Source organism: Myotis lucifugus, unplaced genomic scaffold (genome assembly GCF_000147115.1).
Source record: "Myotis lucifugus unplaced genomic scaffold, Myoluc2.0 scaffold_12, whole genome shotgun sequence".
Classification (NCBI taxonomy): Eukaryota; Metazoa; Chordata; class Mammalia; order Chiroptera; family Vespertilionidae; genus Myotis; species Myotis lucifugus.
Genome location: NW_005871060.1, coordinates 3,162,001 through 3,182,740, shown reverse-complemented (window position 1 = coordinate 3,182,740; position 20,740 = coordinate 3,162,001). Strand labels below are relative to the sequence as shown.

Sequence of the window (20,740 nt, the reverse complement as noted above, 5' to 3'; positions counted from 1 at the left end):
GTCCAGTCCCCAGGAAGTCTGATTAATTTGGGTTGAGGTCAGGGCCCTGGACATCAGGATTTATAGAAGCCCTCTTGATGAGTCTAATGTGCAGCGAGCATTGAGAAGCATTTTGTTAGAGGAACAGGTTTCCCTGCAGTTGAATCCAGAAATACCCAGTTTGAGGGTTGGAGAGCAATACTCCTTACAGACATTTAAGGAAACGATTTGCCATTTCTCTCTAATTACCATGCAGCACAATGATGGTTATGCCTATCATGGAGTGTGTCAGATTTAACTTCCTTGTATGTTTTGGTGGTTTTCAGCATTTTATTATTAAACTCTGCTCGCCGATGCTCATGGGAATAGGATCATCTGCATACATTTATGAAAGGGGAAGAGAAATGTTTGTTGTAAGCACGAAGGAACAGTAAACATGATTAAATTACACCCACACTTAATTAATGGGCAATAGGGTGAGAGAGTTGACAGGAGAATATCATGCTCATTTTCTGATTACCCAGGGAATGACCTCATCTTTCTCATGCTAGTTTCTCAAGTTATAAACTTGTGCTTTCATTAGGTGTGTGTTTTTCTTGTTTGTTTATCACTCGACACATTTTTTGGGAGAAGGAAATAGATGCTTATCCTGCTTATTGTCTGTGCCTTGTTTCCTAGGTGACCGGCAGGCCCACCTCCACTCCTGTCTCTGTACCCATGATTTTTAAAGTAGGAGAAAGAAGTTGCATGTCCTTTAGCATTAATTTTGTTGAGTTCCTACTACATGCCAGAGAATTCTAGATTTTTTGGTAATAAGAGGATGAAGAAAGCATAGTCACACTCTTGAAGATCACAGGTTTTTTTGGGGAAATTAAAATTTATTGCAGTCTTGTATGATGAATCTTCTAAGGTGTACAAAGGAAGGAGGGAGCATCCTTGGTTTAGTGGGATCAGAGAAACCTCCATCGAAGAGATGACCTTGAGCTGGGTTTTGAAGGAGGAATGGAAGGAGGGATTGAAGGGAGTCAAAGTAGCCTGTCACAGTTGCGGGCCTGGGGTACCTTGGGCATGGAGGGACGCTGGCCGGGCTGTGGGCTGGACTGTCAGGAGTTTACCAACACTGTGAAGGGGTCTCCGTAAAGAAAGGCAGGTGTTAAGAATAGGGTTTCTTTTTTTTTTTTTTGCTTGTTTGTTTGTTTGTTTTTTGTTAATCCTCATCTAAGGATATTTTTCCACTGATTTTTAGCGAGAGTGGAAGAGAGGGAAAGTCAGAGAGAAACATCAATGTGAGAAAAACACACGGTTGCCTCCTGCAGAGGTCCAGACCAGAGCCTGGCCCAGGGAGGAGCCTGCAACCAAGGTATGTGCCCCTGACCAGAATCAAACCCAGGACCCTTCAGTCTGCAGGTCAATGCTCTATCCACTGAGCCAAACCAGCTAGGGCAAGAATAGAGTTTTTAGAGTTGTTTTAACTGGAAGGTTTTTAAGTTGCTGGTAAGTTGCTGCCCTATAACAGGAATAGCTGTCCTTTATGTAACATATTTTACATGCCAGGCGCCGTTCTTAGTGCTTTATATTGTTAACTAATCTAATTCTCATAGAAATCCAGTGACTCATGGACTGTTATTATCATTTTACAGCTGAGAAAACTCAAGATAAAGTGACTTGCACAGGGTTCCACCATTAGTAATGGCAGAATTAGGAATCAGACCCTAGTAGTACAGTTCCAGATGTGTTGTGCCCTTGACAAGTATGATTTACAATATGATTTCTAGGGCATATGTAGTAAAGCTATGAAATGTCACCCAAGTTAAGTTACCTTGGCCTCTGTGCTCACAAGAAGTCCCAGATAGATAAGAGGTGTTGGCCCCTGCTTTGCACTAAGCCTCATGCAAAGAAGTCTGCAAGCTGCATGCCATGACCCAACAAAAACAAACAATGAGAGCACAGGCCTCTGATACACAGGGCCTGAGAAGGAAGATTGAGGGCCCAGCATAACAAGAACTGTCAGTGGACTTTGAAAAATTAAACTTCCTGAAGCAATTTAGAGGACAAGAATTTATTGCTTCAAAGAATGTTGATTACCTACATTGGGGGTATAAAAGGATTATAAAAGGATTACCTATGCTGCCAGTAATGGGCATGCATTTGAGATCCAGTCCTATTGGAGGAACTTTGAACTGAGCAGAGGGGCTTGACAGTGCCTCTTTGTTTCTCCATGGTTTCAGAACTTTTCCCATCCCACAGAAAATTATTACTACTACCACCATCAACTATTACTACAACTGCCATTTATTGTTTACTGGCACCCTACCTTAGTTAATGTGCATAATATTTCTATAATTATGATCACCATGCTCTATTCACATAGGAGAAATCTGAGATTCAGAAAGGTTAAGTGAGCCCTAGCCAGTTTGGCTCATGGATAGAGCCAGAATGTTTAGCAATTTTGAATAAAGCTGAAGGGTCTTGGGTTTGATTTTATTCCAATCAAGGGCACATACCTCGGTTGCAGGCATGATCCCGGCCCCGGTCGGGGTGCCAGTTCGCCAATCGATGTGTCTCTCTCACCTTGATGTTTCTCTCTCTGTCCCTCCCCCTCCCATCCACTCTCTAAAAATCAATGGAAAAATATCCTTTGGTAAGAATTAACAGCAACAATAACAAAAAGAAAGGTTAAGTGACCTGACCAATATTACAGCTGTGAAGTGTGGGGCAGCCAGCTGGGTTTTAACCTGGGATTTTCTGACTCCAAAGCCATACACATATTTTAATTTTTAAGTGAAATTTTTATTGAAGAACACAAATCATAGAGTGAACACACCCATGTAACTACTGACAGGTCAGGAAATAGGACATTACCAGCCGTCAGAAGCCCCTTTTGCTCTCTCCCAACCCCTACCCATTATCTCCACAAGGGGAGTCACTATCTGTGCCACTATGATCAGAAATCACCTTTTGCCTATTTTAGAATTCTATTTTAATGGAACTAGAAAGTATATACTCTACAGAGTTTGGCTTCATTTGTTTACAAGATTCACTTACATTTTGTACATAGCAGTGGTTCATTAATTATCAGTGTTATGTAGTGTGTGTTTCATGACTATACCACAATTTATTAATTTGCTATTGATGGGCATTTGGTTATTTGTCATGATTAGCAATTTTGAATAAAGCTGCCATGACCATTTTTGCATATGTCTTTTGGTACATTATGATTTATGATGGATATATACCTAGGGTGGAAATGGTGGGTGGTACACTTTATCTGAGTTCACATTTAATACAAATTGGTAAATCGTTTTCCAAAATGGTCTAACAAATATATACTATCACCAGCAATGTATGAGTATTAAGTTACTCTACATTCTTGCTGGCATTTGGCATTGTCAATATTTCTCATTTTAGCCATTCTTGTGGGCATATTGTAGTATCTTATTTTGGCTTTGCTTTGCTTTTCCTTAAGAATTAACAAGGGTGAGCACTTTTTAAAGTATGTATTTTCCACTGATGTCTGCTTTTTCCCATATCTATGTATATTTGTTTGGGTTTCTGAACTTTCTGTTCAGTTCCAAAAGTATTTTTTGTCCATCCTTGTGCTAAGAGTATATTCTCTTATGTTGATTAATAATTTTTGATATCTACTACTTTATATCTTCCAATTTTGTTACTGTTTTTCAAATTGTTATAACTGTACTTGGGCATCCTTATAACTGTAAGAATTTTAGAATCAGCTTGTCAGTTTTTATAAATTAAAAAAATATTGAATGGGATATCATTGAACCTGATCAACTTGAATAGATTCACATCATTAAAAAATTTAGTCTTCTCATTCATAACTGGGGCAGATGTCTCCATTTAGTTAGATTTTATTAATATGTTCTACTTTCCAGTATAGCGATCTTACACGTTTTTGGTAGATATAATCTGATATAATTGATGTGTTTAATATCTTATAAAATGATGCCATTTATAAAATTTCATTTTTAATTGTTTGATGCTGGGATATAGAAACACAATTGAATTTTCTTATTGACCTTGTATTTAGTGAGATGGTTAAAAATCAATTAAATGACACAGGGGTTAGGGGCACCAATTCCCTTGAATAGTAAAAAACCAGGATATAATGTGTGATTCCCCCAAAACTTAACTACTAGGAGACTGCTGTTGATTGGAAGCCTTCCTGATAACATAAACATATTTTGTATATACATTACATACTGTATTATTGCTATAAAGAAAGCTAGAGAAAAGAAAATGTTATTAAGGAAAACTACAAGGAAGAGAAAATACATTTATAATGTTTATGGGGGGAAATCTGCATGTAGGTGGACCCATACAGTTCAAACCCATTTGTTCAGAGGCCAACTATACTTCCATGGCATGTTAATGGAAGTTAAGCACCCTCTCCAAAAAAGAAAAGAAAGAAATATAAATAAAAAGACACTGAGCTTTGGAAAACATTAAACAGACTTGTTTACTGCAAGATTTATTTGAACCTTTAAAGTTATGCATTATGAAATTTCAAAATTATTTAAACTCAGCATACATTTGCTTATAAAGGACCAGTACTTCTTGGAACATATTTTGGAAAAGTGGGATATATCAGCATTGAGGAAACATTTGCTGGAATGGTAGGTACCCTGGCATGAAAGGCCCATGAAAGCTGGGGCTTTGGGGGTATTTTCTCAATGTGTATTAATTGAATGAATTGTTGGTTTTAGTGGATGAAGGAAGAATTAGATCTGGGTGAAGTCAGTTTTTTGGCAGGATTAATCTGATATCATAGTATAAGATGGACTGTAGGGGGGAATGAGGCTAGGAACTAAAGTACCCAAAAAGAAGCTGTTAAAGTTGTCCAGACCTAAGATTTTTTTTTAAAATACTGTGGTGACATCCCTGAGCAAATGGAAACAAAAATGGATAAAAGGGATGTTTTTAAAGAGAATTGACAAGATTTGGTGATAGATTAGATGAAGGAAGAAAGAAGTTCTCAAGGTACTTAAAGAGTTTGGATGGCTGAGGATGATGGAGTCACTGTGGGGAAGATGACATGTCTATACAAGACTTTATTGTGTTTCCTTCAGGTAGCCTGCTGAGCTGATGGATGTAGTCATGAAGGAAGTGTCTGATTCCATGACAGTTTACCTTGTGTTTGAGAACTTTCTGTGTAGAAAATGATTACAAGTTTTTAAACAGTAAAACAAGTAATAGGAGAGAGTTTGGATGAAAAATACTGGGGGGAAAAACAACTATGTAAAAAAATCGCACTGAGGTTGAGTGAGAGCAAATGTTTCGTACAAAGATTCTGACTTAGCTCACAAGCCAACGTGTCTTTTTTCTAGTTCATCAATTCTATGATATCTGCATATACATATAAAGTATTCTAATTAAAACATTTTAAATTTTGGTAATGATGGTTGGATAATTTATTTGTAGCTACTCTTTTCTAAAAGAAAGTAGAGTATCCTAGGATTATCAACTAGTGGGCCTTGGATTTTGGATATGAAAAGGCTGTGAGATTTAAAACGTAGGTTGTCTAGTCTAGACATGCTAAGAGACAAAACTTAGGCAAACCCAGACTACTACCACCACCCTTTATGTCTGCTCAAACCTAACAAGTCCCAAGGGAGCTGACTTCTCTAGCTCAGAAGAGGCAGTGGATGGAATGAAATCAGCACAGACTTCAGACCCACAGACTTAGATTTAAATACTAGAGGGAATAAGTTGTTTCTTACCTCTTAGTCTACTTATTCATAAAATAGGAATAGTAATTATCTCACAGGATAGTGGTAAGGATTAAATAAGATGTAAAATAACTAGTACCAGAGGCAGTATGCATAGCTATGCACAGTTCATCAATGAATGAACTGTGTTGTTGTATTTTAAATATGCCTTCTATCTACCAACCAGATTTGCTTTCCATCCCAAAAGTCATGCGTCCATTAGTAGTGTATCTAGCGATCTTGAGAGATGCTACCTCTGTGATGAAGATAATTACGAGTGATAATAAATTTGGTGTAATCATGATTATCAGAAAATATTCAAAAAATTTAAAAGATTTTACATGTAAGGAATAGTAGGGATAAGGGTCAAGTGTTGGTGGGGCTAGAAAACAAATTTTTCCTGTGGAAAAGTTGTAAGTACTTAGTTATATCCACATTCAAAATGAAATGAATCTAAACAGCAAAACATGGTTTTCCTTCATTGTAACTAACATCTCTTTTTCATTACAACAGTGAGAAGAAGCTCATTACAGATGCTCTCAATAAAAATCAGTTTTTGAAGAGACTGGATCCTCAGCAAATCAAAGACATGGTGGAATGCATGTATGGAAGAAACTACCAGCAAGGGAGTTACATTATTAAGCAGGGAGAACCAGGAAACCACATCTTTGTGTTGGCAGGTGGGTTTCACAGATTTTTCCAGTTATTGTATAACAAATATTTTGCCTATTATGATTTTTTCAAACATTTGTGAAAATGCAAAAACAGTTTGCTGTGTTTACAGGAAATGTAACAGATTGAGATCATGAAATAGTAACATTGTTGATCTATCATGATGATGATAAGACTTAATATTTACTGAATGCTTTCTATATGTCAAGCATCCTGTTGAGCACTGAACAGAGAAATCCCATTCATCTTCCCATCAGTTCTGTTACTGGTTACTGATGTTGTCCGTATCTCCATGTTACTAATGTTGACTGTCACAGAGAGGTTAAGTAACTTATCCAAGGCCACACAGCTCCTAAGTGGTGGAGGTAGGATGCAAACTTAGGTGATCTGATTCAAGTCCATATTTTAATCACAGTGTCACTCATTCAATAACTACAAAAAGCTGTTTTCATTACAAATACTATTGTTTATGTTGACATTTTTTGGGTGTACCAGGAAAAACGCGCAACTATTTTGTCGACGAATTAAATGGAATGCCTTGAAATTATAACTGGTAGTTTTAGAGCCATTTAAATGGTTTCCTTCATATATGATTACTTGAACATCAAAGGATTTATTTCTCAAATGCATATTAAATGCATGTCTTATAGTGGTATACAAAAACTTTTTTTTTAGATATAGAAGCAAGAAATTATTTGAATAGGGTTTATGTATATTGAACACTCTATGTCAAATTCTGAATTGCCCCAACTTTTTCAGTTTTGGGGGGGAAGCTAAATTGGTTTACCCAGACAGAATGGTAACCTAGGATGTGCCGTGGCCTTCTATTTTTCGTTACAGTTCATGGCAATCCAAGCAATGCTTTTAAAATGTTCTTATTTTTAAGCTACTTTTATTATAAACTCACTTAAACTTATATGAACATAATATAAGGTTATACAAACACAATATAAGCACATTTAGACACATCTCAACAAAAATACCAGAATAAATGTATAGGCTGAATATTAGCTAAAATTACAGACCAATAAAATTTGAGTTAATATTAATGTGATGGATGATGTTTAGTTGACTAAGTCACTTTTCACAGTCTCTAAGTTTGGCATGTTCTAGTGAACAAGTGCTAATTCAGTGATCTTGCCACTTCTTCAGCTATGCTTTTATAATTCTTGTTTACTTGGGGTCTTACGTGTGGGGCAGATGTTGCCTATACAAACAAATTAATAAACATGTATTATTCTATGTATAGTATGCAAAAGATTGTTTGCATATACTTTGATTCTTTAAACAACCCAGTCTCATAACTATTGATTTATTTTTTGCCATCTACAATTTTATAGGTACCCTTAAAATTCTACAGTCACTCCCAAGTAATTATTTTACCCAAGAATTGAATTATAGTCTTAATTTATGCAGCCTTTATGTGTTGGGGGACTGGTGATCCAGAGCAATTTTTCCCTTTTTCCATTTTTTTCTTGGCCATTTTGCTTCTACTTTAGCAACACTAAAACATTCTGGAGAGAAAAATTAGGTCATTAAGTCAATAAGTACTTATGGAACCTGCTAGAAAAGTATGTGAAACTCATGTCTGCCCATCTTGTTCCTTGCCAGTAACTCTGATGAAAGGCTTGGGGGGAGAGGAGTTTGAACAGAAGGCAGCATCCATACAGCCATTCAAATCAGGGCTATAGCACACATGGAAATGAAAATGGAACAGTTTCTTATTTTAATTAATTACTTGTTATCTAAGGACTGAATTGCCTGATTCAATTGATTGAGCAAATTAATTTGTTAATTAAAAATCTGCCCTTTAAAAGATAGAGAATGAATAGCAAATGATAAGTGGTGTTTAGCTTAAACTTTTGATAGTCCATATATTGTCAGTATTGCTCAAGTCCAATGAGACATAACCTTAGTATAAAAATGAAATGCATTAAAATCTATGATACTAATTTGGCAGTACCATTAAGTGGTTTCAATGGAAAGGAATTTAGTGGTAATGAGAACTTATTAAATTTTTCATATCTAATTTATAGGCTTTGGAGCCTAAGCAGAGTTTATTTGTTACTAGCATATAAGTTCTGTCAGAATCAGTATCTTTTCTGTTTTGTCCACTCTGTCTCTGACACCTGGACCAGTTCCTGGTAGTACATAAGTGCCAACGTAAGATTTGTTGAATGAGTAGATGAGCAGAGACCACCAGATCTACTTAGTGATGAATTAGGAGAAGGGGATTCTTCAAGTAGAATAACCCCACTAAGAATATAGGTTCTTTTGCATATTATTTTAGTTCTGTTAGGTTTTATTTGCATTTCTTCAAAGGGAAAGGAGTGTAGAATTTCCAGGGTTAAAAAAAAAAATTGTGAGGAGGTACCTGAAGTGCTGCTTCTCCCTTCCTCCAACTTTTGTCTAAATAAAGATCAGTTTCAAACACTTTTCTTATGCACTTTTTATTTACAAGACATCATTTTTAGAGGCATTTTTGTTTTATAACAAAATTGAGAGGGAAATATTTCCCATATGTCCTCTGTCCCCACACATCCATAGCCTCCCCTATTATCCATATTACTCACCAGAGTGGTACAAAAATTATTTTTACTTTTTTCCCAAGAATGAACCTCTATTGACATATCATAATCACCCAAGTTCTTAGTTTACCTTAAGATTCACTCTTGTTGTTCATTCTATGGGTTTATACAAATGTATAATGACATGTATTGTTCATTATAATATTTTACAGAACATTTTCATTGCCTTAACGATCCTCTATTCTCTGCTTATTCATCTCCCCTCACCCAGCCCTGGCAACCACTGATCTTTTCATTTTCTCCATAGTTTTCCCTTTTCCAGAATGTGATACAGTTGGAATTGGTGGCTTTCACTTGGTAATATGCATTTAAGATTCCTCCATGTTTTTTCATGGCTTAATAGCTCATTTTGTTTTAGCACTGACTAATATGCTATTGTCTGGATGCACCACAGTTCAGTTATTCATTCACCCATGGAAGGGTATCTTGGTTGCTTCCAAGTTTTGGCAATTAAGAATAAAGCTGCCATAAAAATCTGTGTGCAGGTTTTTGTGTGGTCATAAGTTTTCAGTTCTTTTGGGTAAAAATACCAAGGAGCATGATTGTTGGATTGCATGGTAAAAGTATACCTAGTTTTGTTAAGAAACCACCCAACTGTCTTCCAAAGGGGCTTAACCCTTTTGCATTCTCACCAACAATGAATGAGAGTTCCTGTTGCTCCACATCCTTGTCAGCATTTGGTGGTGTCATTTTTCTGGAATTTGGCCATTCTAATGGGTATGTAGTGATACCTCATTGTTGTTTTAATTTACATTTCCCTGATAACATTTGATGTGGATCAGCTGTTCATATGCTCGTGTGCAATCTCTATATCTTCTTTGGCGAGTGTCAAGGTCTTTGGCCCCTTTTATTTGTTTTCTTAATGCTGAATTTTAAGAGTTCTTTTATATTTTTTACAATAGTCCTTTATAAGATGTGTCTTTTGCAAAAATATTTTTTTCCAGCTTGTGGTCTTTTTCAAGCACTCTTCTTAGTGACTTCCATTTATTAATTCATTTCACTGAATGAAGGGCTGGACAGCTACTGAGGCATAGTAAAGTAACTTACTCAAGGACACAGCCGATGACTACTCAGAGCCAGGGAGTCTGACTCTGGGGCCAGTGTCTATGGGGGTACATTCTCTCTTCCCGCAACCAGCGCCAAAAGAGAGAATGCGGGGGTTCAAGAATCTTGAGTAGAACACGACAAGGGCTAAGGAAGAATGAAAAACAAGACAGACAGAAATAGAGGGAAAAGCTGGGCCTGGGTGTGGCTCTGCCCTCTGATAGATGAACAGAGCACCAGCACCGGAACCTGCGTGTTTAATTTATACCCAAATACCAGGAAGTTACATCTGTTCTGGGTGGGCCTGAGTGGTGGGCATGAGCAGTCAGGAACCCGAGGGCGTGGCTCCATCTCAGGGCCCCTCCGCAGGACGGGGCCAGTCAGAGGGAGGACAGTCCTATTCATTCCAGGTGCTAGACTGGATTTACAATAATAAAACCCACTCTCCAACACCTGGGCAGCAAAGATAAGAGTCAATGCTGAGAACACATCGCCATCTTGGTTAGATGTGTATCCAAGGTTCGGCTCTGCCAGTCACCTTGGGTTCAGCTGACAATATTTTAAGAAGCATGCCCATGTGTCTTCCCTGGGGAGCCCTCTACAAGTGTACTTCTCAGTTATGATAGTGTGAACAGCTGTGGTGTGTTTCCAAGACATACAGTAATTTGTGTTTCTTGTACAAGAGAAATTGCTTCATAGATTAGAATGAATTTTAAATAAAACACTTGCCATCCACTGCTTCAGAGAAAGAACATGGTAGCAATGATAATATTCACAATAGTTAACACTCATATGGCATTTACTATATGCTAGCCATTGTTCTAAGTTCCCTACCTACATTAAGTGCATGAAGTAAATATTGTTTTTCCCATTATGGACAAGGAACCTCAAAGAAAGAGGGTAACTCTCTCAAGGTGAACAGTTAATGATATGTGGCAGAGCTGGTTTCAGTCTGCATTCTTAACCACTTTATTAAAATGAGAATCATAGATATAATAACTGTATGCTTTATGTACTTTGTTTATTTTTTTTAATTCATGGAATCCAGGCAGATTTTTTATTATTTGTGGTTTTTGTTTTTGTTTTAATTCTACTTGATAGAGGGCCGAGTAGAGGTGTTTCAAGGGGAGAAATTGATATCATGCATTCCTATGTGGACCACGTTCGGGGAACTAGCCATTTTATACAACTGTACAAGGACCGCCTCTGTGAAAGGTAATGGCAGTTGAAATGCTGTAGTTTTGAATTGTTATGCAATGTTAAAGGTAATCTGGTTGAGTCACTGTTGCATCTGGTTTAGTCTTTTGCTTTCCATTGTGACCCATATGCTCTTAATAGAAATGCTATACTCTTAAGAACATTTATTTTGAAGCACTTGTCTAAATAATTCAAATTTAAAAGAACTTTCCCATTAGATACCTGTATGTAAAATATGAACACGGCTTTCAGCTGAATGATTCAATATTTGCTTTATTTGCCACTTCCCTTTTTTTGTGCCATGTAGACATCTGCTTTTGGCTCATCTAGAATGTTTTCTTTCCATTCTCTATGAGATTCTGACCATATTATAAACCAGAAAAATTAATTAAACTAATGAAAAAAAATATATATGTCAAAAATGATGTGAATTAATGAGAATCTTCATGAATGACTTGAGATTAGTTTAAGTGATTCTCTTTAAAGTTCTTGTTTTGAATGTATTCAATCTTGAGTTTTCTTCTGAATTACTTGATGTGATGTTTCTCAGTGCTTGGGACTGGGTTACATGTCTCAGCATTGCTGCAGTGTTTGATAAAAATACAGATTCAGGGCTTCGTTCCAAACCTGAATCAGAATCTCTGGCAGTTCAAGTTTAGAATGTCAAGATGATTCTAATTCGCTCTAAAGTTTAGTAAATCAGAGCTTTGGGTTTTGATCTATTTTGTAGACTCTCATTACTCCTTTAAAAAAAATCTCACAACCATAGTTTCATATAGAATTTTTAGAGCTGGTATTTCTGTTCCTCTTCCTTTTTAGATTTTATTCTTGCTTTTAATGTCTTTCCTGTAAAAAAAAAAAGTCTCAAAAACTATCTTCCATAATCTCTTTGAAAATTATTTGTATACATTTTATGTAATAGTAACCATAGTGATCCTTAAAATATATTGGCTCTCTTTACCAACAGTGTCTGAACACCATAAAAAGACATAAAAACACACTCCTACACCCAGAGATTTTAAACTTTCAATTAACTCATTGGAGTAGCTACAGACTAGCTGGCTTCTCTTCTATCACAGCACAAATCTGAAATACATCCTGATGATGCAGTGCTTAATTGGGAATTGCAAACTAATTTTAATATCATCCTAAGCAAAACATAATTAGAAAGGAAATCTTTTGCTACTCACTTCCAAACCTGGTTCACAGAAAAGCCAAAAATGATTTTATAAAATTGTCCACTATTTATATCCCCGCTGCCTTCCGTTTGCATGTTGAAATAATTCATTTTCCAATAATTACCATTTTATGAGAATATATAAAATATTTATTGATTAACATTTTGTAATGTTTTCTTACTATGGGGCTAAATAATATTTTATTACTTTCTTGTTTTTTTTTTCTAAAGCTCTTACCAATGTTAAAACTTGGGCACTAGATCGAGAGGTATTCCAGAATATAATGAGAAGGACGGCTCAAGCTAGAGATGAACAGTACAGAAACTTCCTCAGAAGGTAAGGCTAACAGGTGGAAAGAGCCAAAGATGGTGCAGCCATTTTGTGGGTCTGTTGGTTTTACCACAATAATTATTTCACTGTAGCTTCTCTTACTACTAAGCGTTTTCCACATGATGCAACCAGAATTATTCCTGTGCAGTAAATGCCACTCTGTATAATATTTAATTCCCATTAGCCTCATGCCCTGACTTTTGATTTATTTCTCCTACTAATTTGCCCTTGTATATATGGAGCCATTGTATGTTGTATAGAAAACTGTGCAAAAAATCCTAAAATACTCACCTGGGTTGCTCAGTTGACTTTGAAAGATATTCTATAATTTGGAAGAGGATAACAAAAGATAATCTTTCTCATAATGGCTTTGCTTAGAATAATCTTGAAATTAATGTATTTTCCTATTCTTACTTGATTTACTAGAGGCATTTAAAAATATATTTTTTTATTTCAGAGAAGAAGGGAGAAGGAGAGAGAGATAGAAACATCAATGATGAGAGAGAACCATTGATCAGCTGCCTCCTACATGTCCCCTACTGGGGATCGAGCCAGCAACCCCGGCGTGTGCCCTGACCAAGAATTGAACCGTGACCACCTGGTTCATAGGTCGACACTCAACCACTGAGCCACGCTGGCTGGGCTACCAGAGACATTTTTTCTCATTTGCATAGCCACACCATCTTCCAGATTACTATATTTGTAGCAAATTAACATGCCAAAATGTTACAATGCTTGCCATGATGGCATGGATCCTTGAAACATACTCATTTTGTGAGCTGTTCTATATGCCAAACTATTTGGATAGGTAAACTCATATAGAAGGAAATACTTCTGAGTCAAAAAAAGTCAGTTATATATTTAAAAATGTTTTTGAAAGTGTAAGTTCCTCATTTAAACTATTTTTGCGTCTTTAGTGGGAGTTTTGACAGCCTCTGAATCTGCAATGCATACTGTAATGAATTGTTACCTATGATAATTGGTCATTATAATAAAATGTCTGACAGTTTCCAAAAAAAAAATACTAAGTTCTTTCTGGTGCTTTTGTCTTACATAACTGGCCTGCAGAATCAATGATTTTAGGGCTCTACAGTGCCTCAAGTATAGTGAGGACTCAGTACATATTGAATGAATGCATTGCTGATCAGTAGAACATTACAGGCATTAAGAATCTTGCTGAGTTACTCTCCCAGAGTCAATAATGACTCCTGGAAGAGAGTCGCAATAATGACAAGTAGGTGCCTTACCTTTATGCCAACCAATGCCTTAGTGTAAGTGACCTCAAAATTCAATAACTGACCAACACAGGTTAGCACTTGGAGTTAATGAACCACACTTATGCAAGGGCAAAAATGGGGGGGAATAAATAAACCAGTGCATGTGGGTTGCACTTGAATATCTAAGACAAAACCTGAACCACTAGGCATAGCAATTCATTCCCTTGGAGTCTAGCATGTTCTGGCCTAGTGAAAGGAGCTCAGAGAATTTACTAGTACATATTCCTTCCTTTTTTATTTTTTCTTTCCTTCCTTCCTTTTGTTTTCTTATTCATGCATTCATTCAACAAATACTTATTGCTGAGCCCTATACATGGTAGATTCTGTGGTGATCAAGGTAAACCTGATCTTTGCCTTCATAGAGGGGAGACAGACAACAGATATCCTCACCCCTCCCTAAAGGTATTGATTTGCAGGAGAAAATTTTCACTAACATTATAGATCCCAGTGTGGAGCAGAAGTAGAACTTCCACAATGGGCATGTGTTAATAAATGACATGTTTTCGTTACCCTTTTACCTTTTCATCAATAAGGAGACATTAGAGAAATACATTTATTTCATAATACACAGTAAGCTCTTTCTTTTTTCATTTATATATTTTAATTATGAAGTATGGGATGTATATAAAAATACACAGTATATATGTAATTTATAAAAAAATAACAAAATGAGCACCATCAAGCCTCTGTCTGACCCAAGAAGTAGAAAGTTAGTCATGTTGTTATTCTCATGTGCTCCACCATGTCATCTCCTAGCTTCCTACATCCTCCCTCTCCTTGGTGTAGCATATGGTCTGAAGTTTAGTACTAATAATTCCCTTGGAAGTCTTTATTAGTTTCCTATAGCTTGATTTAGCCTATTTTTGAACTTCATAAAAATGGTGTTATTTTTGCAACTCAATTTTTTACTCAATACTTTTTTTAAAAATTTATTTATTGGTTAAGGTATTACAAATGTGTCTTCATCCATTAAACTCCCATCCCCGCCCCCCCCCACTCATGCTCTCATCCCCCTGTTGTCCGTGTCCATTGGTTTGGATTATATGCATGCATACAAGTCCTTTGGTTGATCTCTCCCCCTTACCCCCTCCCTCCCCTACGTTCCCTCTGGGGATTGATAGTCTGATCCCTGTTTCTCTGTCTTTGGATCTGTCCCTGTTCGTCAGTCTATGTTGTTTTCTGTATTCCACAAATGAGTGAGATCAGGTGATATTTATCTTTCTCTGACTGGCTTATTTCACTTAGCATAATGCTCAATACTTTTTAAAGATACAATTTTATTGATTTCAGAGAGGAAGGGAAAGGGAGAGACAGAAACATCAATGATGAGAGAGAAACACTGATTGTCTGCTTCCTGCACGCCTGCCACTGGGTATTGAGCCCACAACCTGGGCCTGTGCCCTGACCCGGAATCTAACTGTGAATTTCTGGTTCATAGGTCGATGCCCAACCACTGAGCCACACAGATCAGGCTACTCAATATTTTTTTCTAAGATTGATCCATTTGATTAGTTCAATAATTTCTCCTATAGTAGAGTTCTGATATCTGACTCTACTGCAGTACACTGATCTCCTCTCCTATTGGGGGGTATTCCAGTGTTTGGCAGTTACAAACGATTCTGATGCAAACATTCTTATACATGTCTCCTGGGCATGTGCCTCTCCCTGCACATGTGCAGAGTCAGTCTAGAGCTCTTTTTAAAAAAATATATATTTTATTGATTTTTTACAGAGAGGAAGGGAGAGGGATAGAGAGTTAGAAACATCGATGAGAGAGAAACATCGATCAGTTGCCTCCTGCACACTCCCCACTGGGGATGTGCCCGCAACCAAGGTACATGCCCTTGACCGGAATGGAACCCAGGACCCTTGAGTCCACAGGCCAACGCTCTATCAGCTGAGCCAAACTGGCTAGGGCTAGAGCTCTTTTTGAAAAAATCAGATCCAGCCCTGACCGGTTTGGCTTAGTGGATAGAGCATCAGCCTGCTGACCGAAGGGTCCCAGGTTCGATTCCAGTCAAAGGCATGTACCTTGGTTGCAGGCATATCCCCAGTGGGGGGGTGCAGGTGATTGATGTTCCTCTCTCATCGATGTTTCTAACTCTCTATCCCTCTCCCTTCCTCGCTGTAAAAAATCAATAAAATATATTTGAAAAAAAGAAAAAATCAGATACCAGTCGTGTACTTTTGAGTAGCATCATTTTTTTCTTAGGCGTGGCAAGTTTATATGGTAAGAAAGACATATTTGCCCTGACCGGTTTGGCTCAGTGGATAGAGCGTCGGCTGCGGACTCAAGGGTCCCAGGTTCGATTCCGATCAAGGGCATGTACCTTGGTTGCGGGCATGTACCCAGTGGGGGGTGTGCAGGAGGCAGCTGATCGATGTTTCTCTCTCATCGATGGTTCTAACTCTCTATCCCTCTCCCTTCCTCTCTGTAAGAAATTAATAAAATATATTTTTGAAAAAGACATATTTATCTTATAGAAATTTTATCAACAGTCTTGAGTAAAAATAGAGGAGAAATTTCTCTAATAGAGCAATTTAATCATCTTGATTGGTTAATCACACTAGTGGAATTTCTTATTTTTTTAAAAAAATAAGTTTATGTATCCTATTTCATTTTTTATGTATTATTATTTGTAAAAATGTTTCTATTACATGCCTCTGGCTATCATGAATTTTAAGACAATATAACATAACTAATCAGAGATCATTTTCATGCTAATTCCTACATTCCCTCCCTGGATTCAGTCTTTACCTAATTGCAAGGATTTGGATGAAAATCTGATCCCCCTCTGGAAGCAGAGCTTGTCACGCATGCTAATGAAAGAGACTGAGATATGGAGAAAAACACATTTTCAGAAGTTATTCGCTTTGGAAATCAACAACAAATGTAAAATGTTGTGGGGGTTTTTCCCCCCCAACCAGACAAAATTTGATTTTTCCCTTTATGATATCTTATTTTTATTTGCCTGTGATAAATTCCTGTGATTACATGTATTTATGTAATTTTAAAATATTTGAAATTTAGTTGTTTATCTGTGACATATTTGGAGGTTTACTTTGGAAAAATTAAGGTGCATTTTTAGATGCATATAAAGATTTTTGAATCTACATATAGGTGTAAATTTATATTTTAATTTAGGAAGATGAAGAAATTAATGTCTCTTTTTAATTTTGAAGTGTATCCTTGCTGAAGAACTTACCTGAAGACAAGTTAACCAAGATCATTGACTGCTTGGAAGTGGTAAGAAACTTTAAAGCAAAAAATACATTTTATTAAGAGATTGTATAATGTAGTCCTTATTAGCACTGTAAGTGAATAAAAAGGAAAAGATGGTGGATCGGCAGTCTACAGTGACCAGGGGCCATTTTCTATTGTGAAAAACCATGAGGCCCATTCTCACTGAATTCTGGGGCTGGGATAGCTTTAGGTGACTCTTTTGAAATGTATAAAACATTGGACTTGCATGTGTAAAGTATATTTTAATCTTATTAGTATATTTTATAAAACTAATCTGCATTACTCAACCAGCTACCTGCCACGCGTTCAAAATGGTGGCAAACCCAGAGATGTCACTAACAAATCTGATTTTAAAATTGGGTGACCAGAGTTGATATGGGAGGTTTGCAGCTGTAGACTGTGCGGCTTGTGGGAAGGTCCACTGCTTGCATCTACAGACGCTTACGGCGTACAGAGGGTCAAGAGGCATTTGATTTTCTGCCGTGCACTTCACAACTCGGACAGAGTTTTCATAGTATAAAGGACTTGGTGGTGCAAATTAGGAAATCGTGCAGAGAAAGAGGGTACTGGGGCGTTTGGTGATAGCTCCTGAATCAGGCCATGAAACACTCCATGCTTGCACACTCTAGCCCAGTGATGGCGAACCTATGACACGCGTGTCAGAGGTGACACCCAAACTCATTTTTTTGGTTGATTTTTCTTTGTTAAATGGCATTTAAATATATAAAATAAATATCAAAAATATAAGTCTTTGTTTTACTATGGTTGCAAATATCAAAAAATTTCTATATGTGACACGGCACCAGAGTTAAGTTAGGGTTTTTCAAAATGCTGACACGCCGAGCTCAAAAGGTTCGCCATCACTGCTCTAGGCCATGAAAATACTTTAGGAAAAAACTGCACTTAAGAAGCACTTTATCTATTTTAACATCTAGGGGAAAAAACACGGCATGTTGGAATGTGTTCAAAAACTCATATTAAGCCTCACCCAGATGGTTGGTTCTAGTCCAAGACTAGCCAAGTCTTTTTGTGACTAATGCTTTTGTGACACGTACCTTGGAATCTAATGTTATGCGTTATATGAAAACTTCTTCAGATTTCAGAGCCGAACATTCAAAGCAAATAACCTCTCCTTAACCGGGGGTGGGGGTCAATTTCATTGAAACCGAAATGGCTTACCAGGAATTTAAAAGAAGGTAAAGAATAATTAAGGAGTCACACACAGACTCTAAGCTATTATAAAGCTGTTTTCAGTTGGAGACACAAACAAAACACAGCCTGCAAGCCTGGTTGTTGACAGATTCATGCCTCTGTCAATCGCAATACACAGTGTAAACTAATATCTGCCGAGAAGGGAGCACTGATCATTGCATCCTTAAATGTAAGTGACACCAGTAATGTTTCCATTTAAAATTCATGGACCCCGTCCAGCAGTTTATCAAGGACAGGCCATGATGACACAGAGCCTGGCCTTATGTCCTCAGGGCGTTCAGTTATGAAGTCATTTTCAAGAGGACTGCTTGCCCTGTATCTTTTGGGATTTTCCCAGTGTAACATAACCCAATCACAGATGTTACAAATTAATAATTCATCCTAATTTCTGAGAGTGTTGTGGTGTATTTTTTTTTTAAGCTAGGGAGGCTCTATATTTTTTGTTAACCCAGGAAAATCTGGTTTTAATGTAATACTAATAGGGTCGATTCACCAGAGGGGAATTCCATGCTGACAGCAAATATTAAAATTTAGTATCATTAAAAATAAATGGTAAATTAGACATATTTATAGCAGCCACAGGCAATAATACAGGAAATATAGATGAGGGGCTCCCATCCAGTCTTAATTAACACACAATTCGAGTTTGAACATCTCATCTTTTAAAACACCCTAGAAAAGCTTTATTATATGTTAGCATTTGCAGACAGCAGCATGGTTTATAAAGAGCTCTTTATTCATACCTGGCAAACAAATGGGACCCTGTAGCGTGTGAAAATTCTCAAATGCGGAAAGTGATTAACAAGGGAGCCGTGGGATCTATGTAGCTCTAAGAAAAGCACATCATTTACCAGCATAGCCAACATAGACGACAGCCGATCACTAAGGCATCGGCGTTATGACAGAGCGCCCACTGAGCTCTAGGACCAGCTGTCCCACAAAGTGTCCATAACCTTTGAGAAAGACACGCTGGATCTGGCGTGCTCTTTAGGGGTTGATTTGGGAGTTTTTAAATTTTTGTGCAGGGACCAGGAAGGAAGATCAGGACTTCCCGTCACTGAGCAGTTGATCTGATGTGTTTGTCAAGGCTTGGTTGAACTCCTAAACCAAATGGCCCCGATTGTGTAGTTCCAATAGCATCTCTTGCTTCAGCTTAAATCACCCAGAACATTCAGCCCCAGAGGCAGACATTATCTTCAAGCTTCTTGTCATGTTCTGACGGGAAAAGGAGAGTGGGAATAGTACCAATATATTCACTGCTGTTAATTAACGAACATCATAAAACACGATACAGATTGGGAAAGCAGTGTAACTGTTGGCGATAATAAAAATGATAATGCGACTTCTGCGCCTGGCGATTGTGCAGCATGGAAGACAAGGGTGGAAGGAGTTTCTGCTCCTACACATGGGGATCAATCCAGGGAGCAGGGACTTGACTGTGGTTGATGGAAAAGTCACCTCTCTCTTTGTTACAGACCTTTGGTATTTGACCCAGGGACCCTCTGCACTGTGACTCTGACATGCCATCTTTCAGGAAACTGGAGATGTGGTGGGGGGTGGGGTGGGGTATGAGAAATGTCCTAGTCCAGTGATGGCAAACCTATGACACGCGTGTCAGAGGTGACACGCGAACTCATTTTTTGGTTGATTTTTCTTTGTTAAATGGCATTTAAATATATAAAATAAATATCAACAATATAAGTCTTTGTTTTACTATGGTTGCAGATATCAAAAAATTTCTATATGTGACACAGCACCAGAGTTAAGTTAGGGTTTTTCAAAATGCTGACACGCCGAGCTCAAAATGTTCGCCATCACTGTGCTAGTCCTTACTCAGATCACCCGCAGTACTGCTTAAAAGATAGACTCCCAGGGACCACCTCATAATGAATCAGAAATTCTGGTGGAGCAGGGGCCCAGAAATCCACATTTTAACTGTGCAAGTTTCATGCTTGTTTATTAAAGTTTGAGAAACACTAGCTTAGCCGAAACCGGTTTGGCTCAGTGGATAGAGCGTCGGCCTGCGGACTGAAAGGTCCCAGGTTCGATTTCGGTCAAGGGCATGTACCTGGGTTGCGGGCACATCCCCAGTAGGAGATGTGCAGGAGGCGGCTGATTGATGTTTCTCTCCCATCGATGTTTCTAACTCTCTATCTCTCTCCCTTCCTCTCTGTAAAAAATCAATAAAATATATTTTAAAAAAAAGAAACACTAGCTTAGAATTATGAATAGAATACATGTATTTAGAGTTTGCCACAATCTGCCTCTTCATTCAGGAATTTTCCTTTTCATT

At 37.5% G+C, this 20,740-nt stretch overlaps 1 protein-coding gene across 2 annotated transcripts in view; it reads left to right on the top strand.

Annotated features, from left to right (window-relative positions):
* The window catches only part of PRKG2 (protein kinase, cGMP-dependent, type II), an 82,334-nt gene that overhangs the window by 10,461 nt on the left and 51,133 nt on the right, over positions 1-20,740 (top strand). For both annotated transcript variants that reach the window (XM_023750327.1, XM_023750326.1), the window contains exons 2-5: positions 6,219-6,385; positions 11,111-11,224; positions 12,615-12,720; positions 17,175-17,238. In XM_023750327.1, the coding sequence (XP_023606095.1) occupies positions 6,219-6,385; positions 11,111-11,224; positions 12,615-12,720; positions 17,175-17,238 (451 nt within the window). The remainder of the gene's footprint in view (positions 1-6,218; positions 6,386-11,110; positions 11,225-12,614; positions 12,721-17,174; positions 17,239-20,740) is intronic.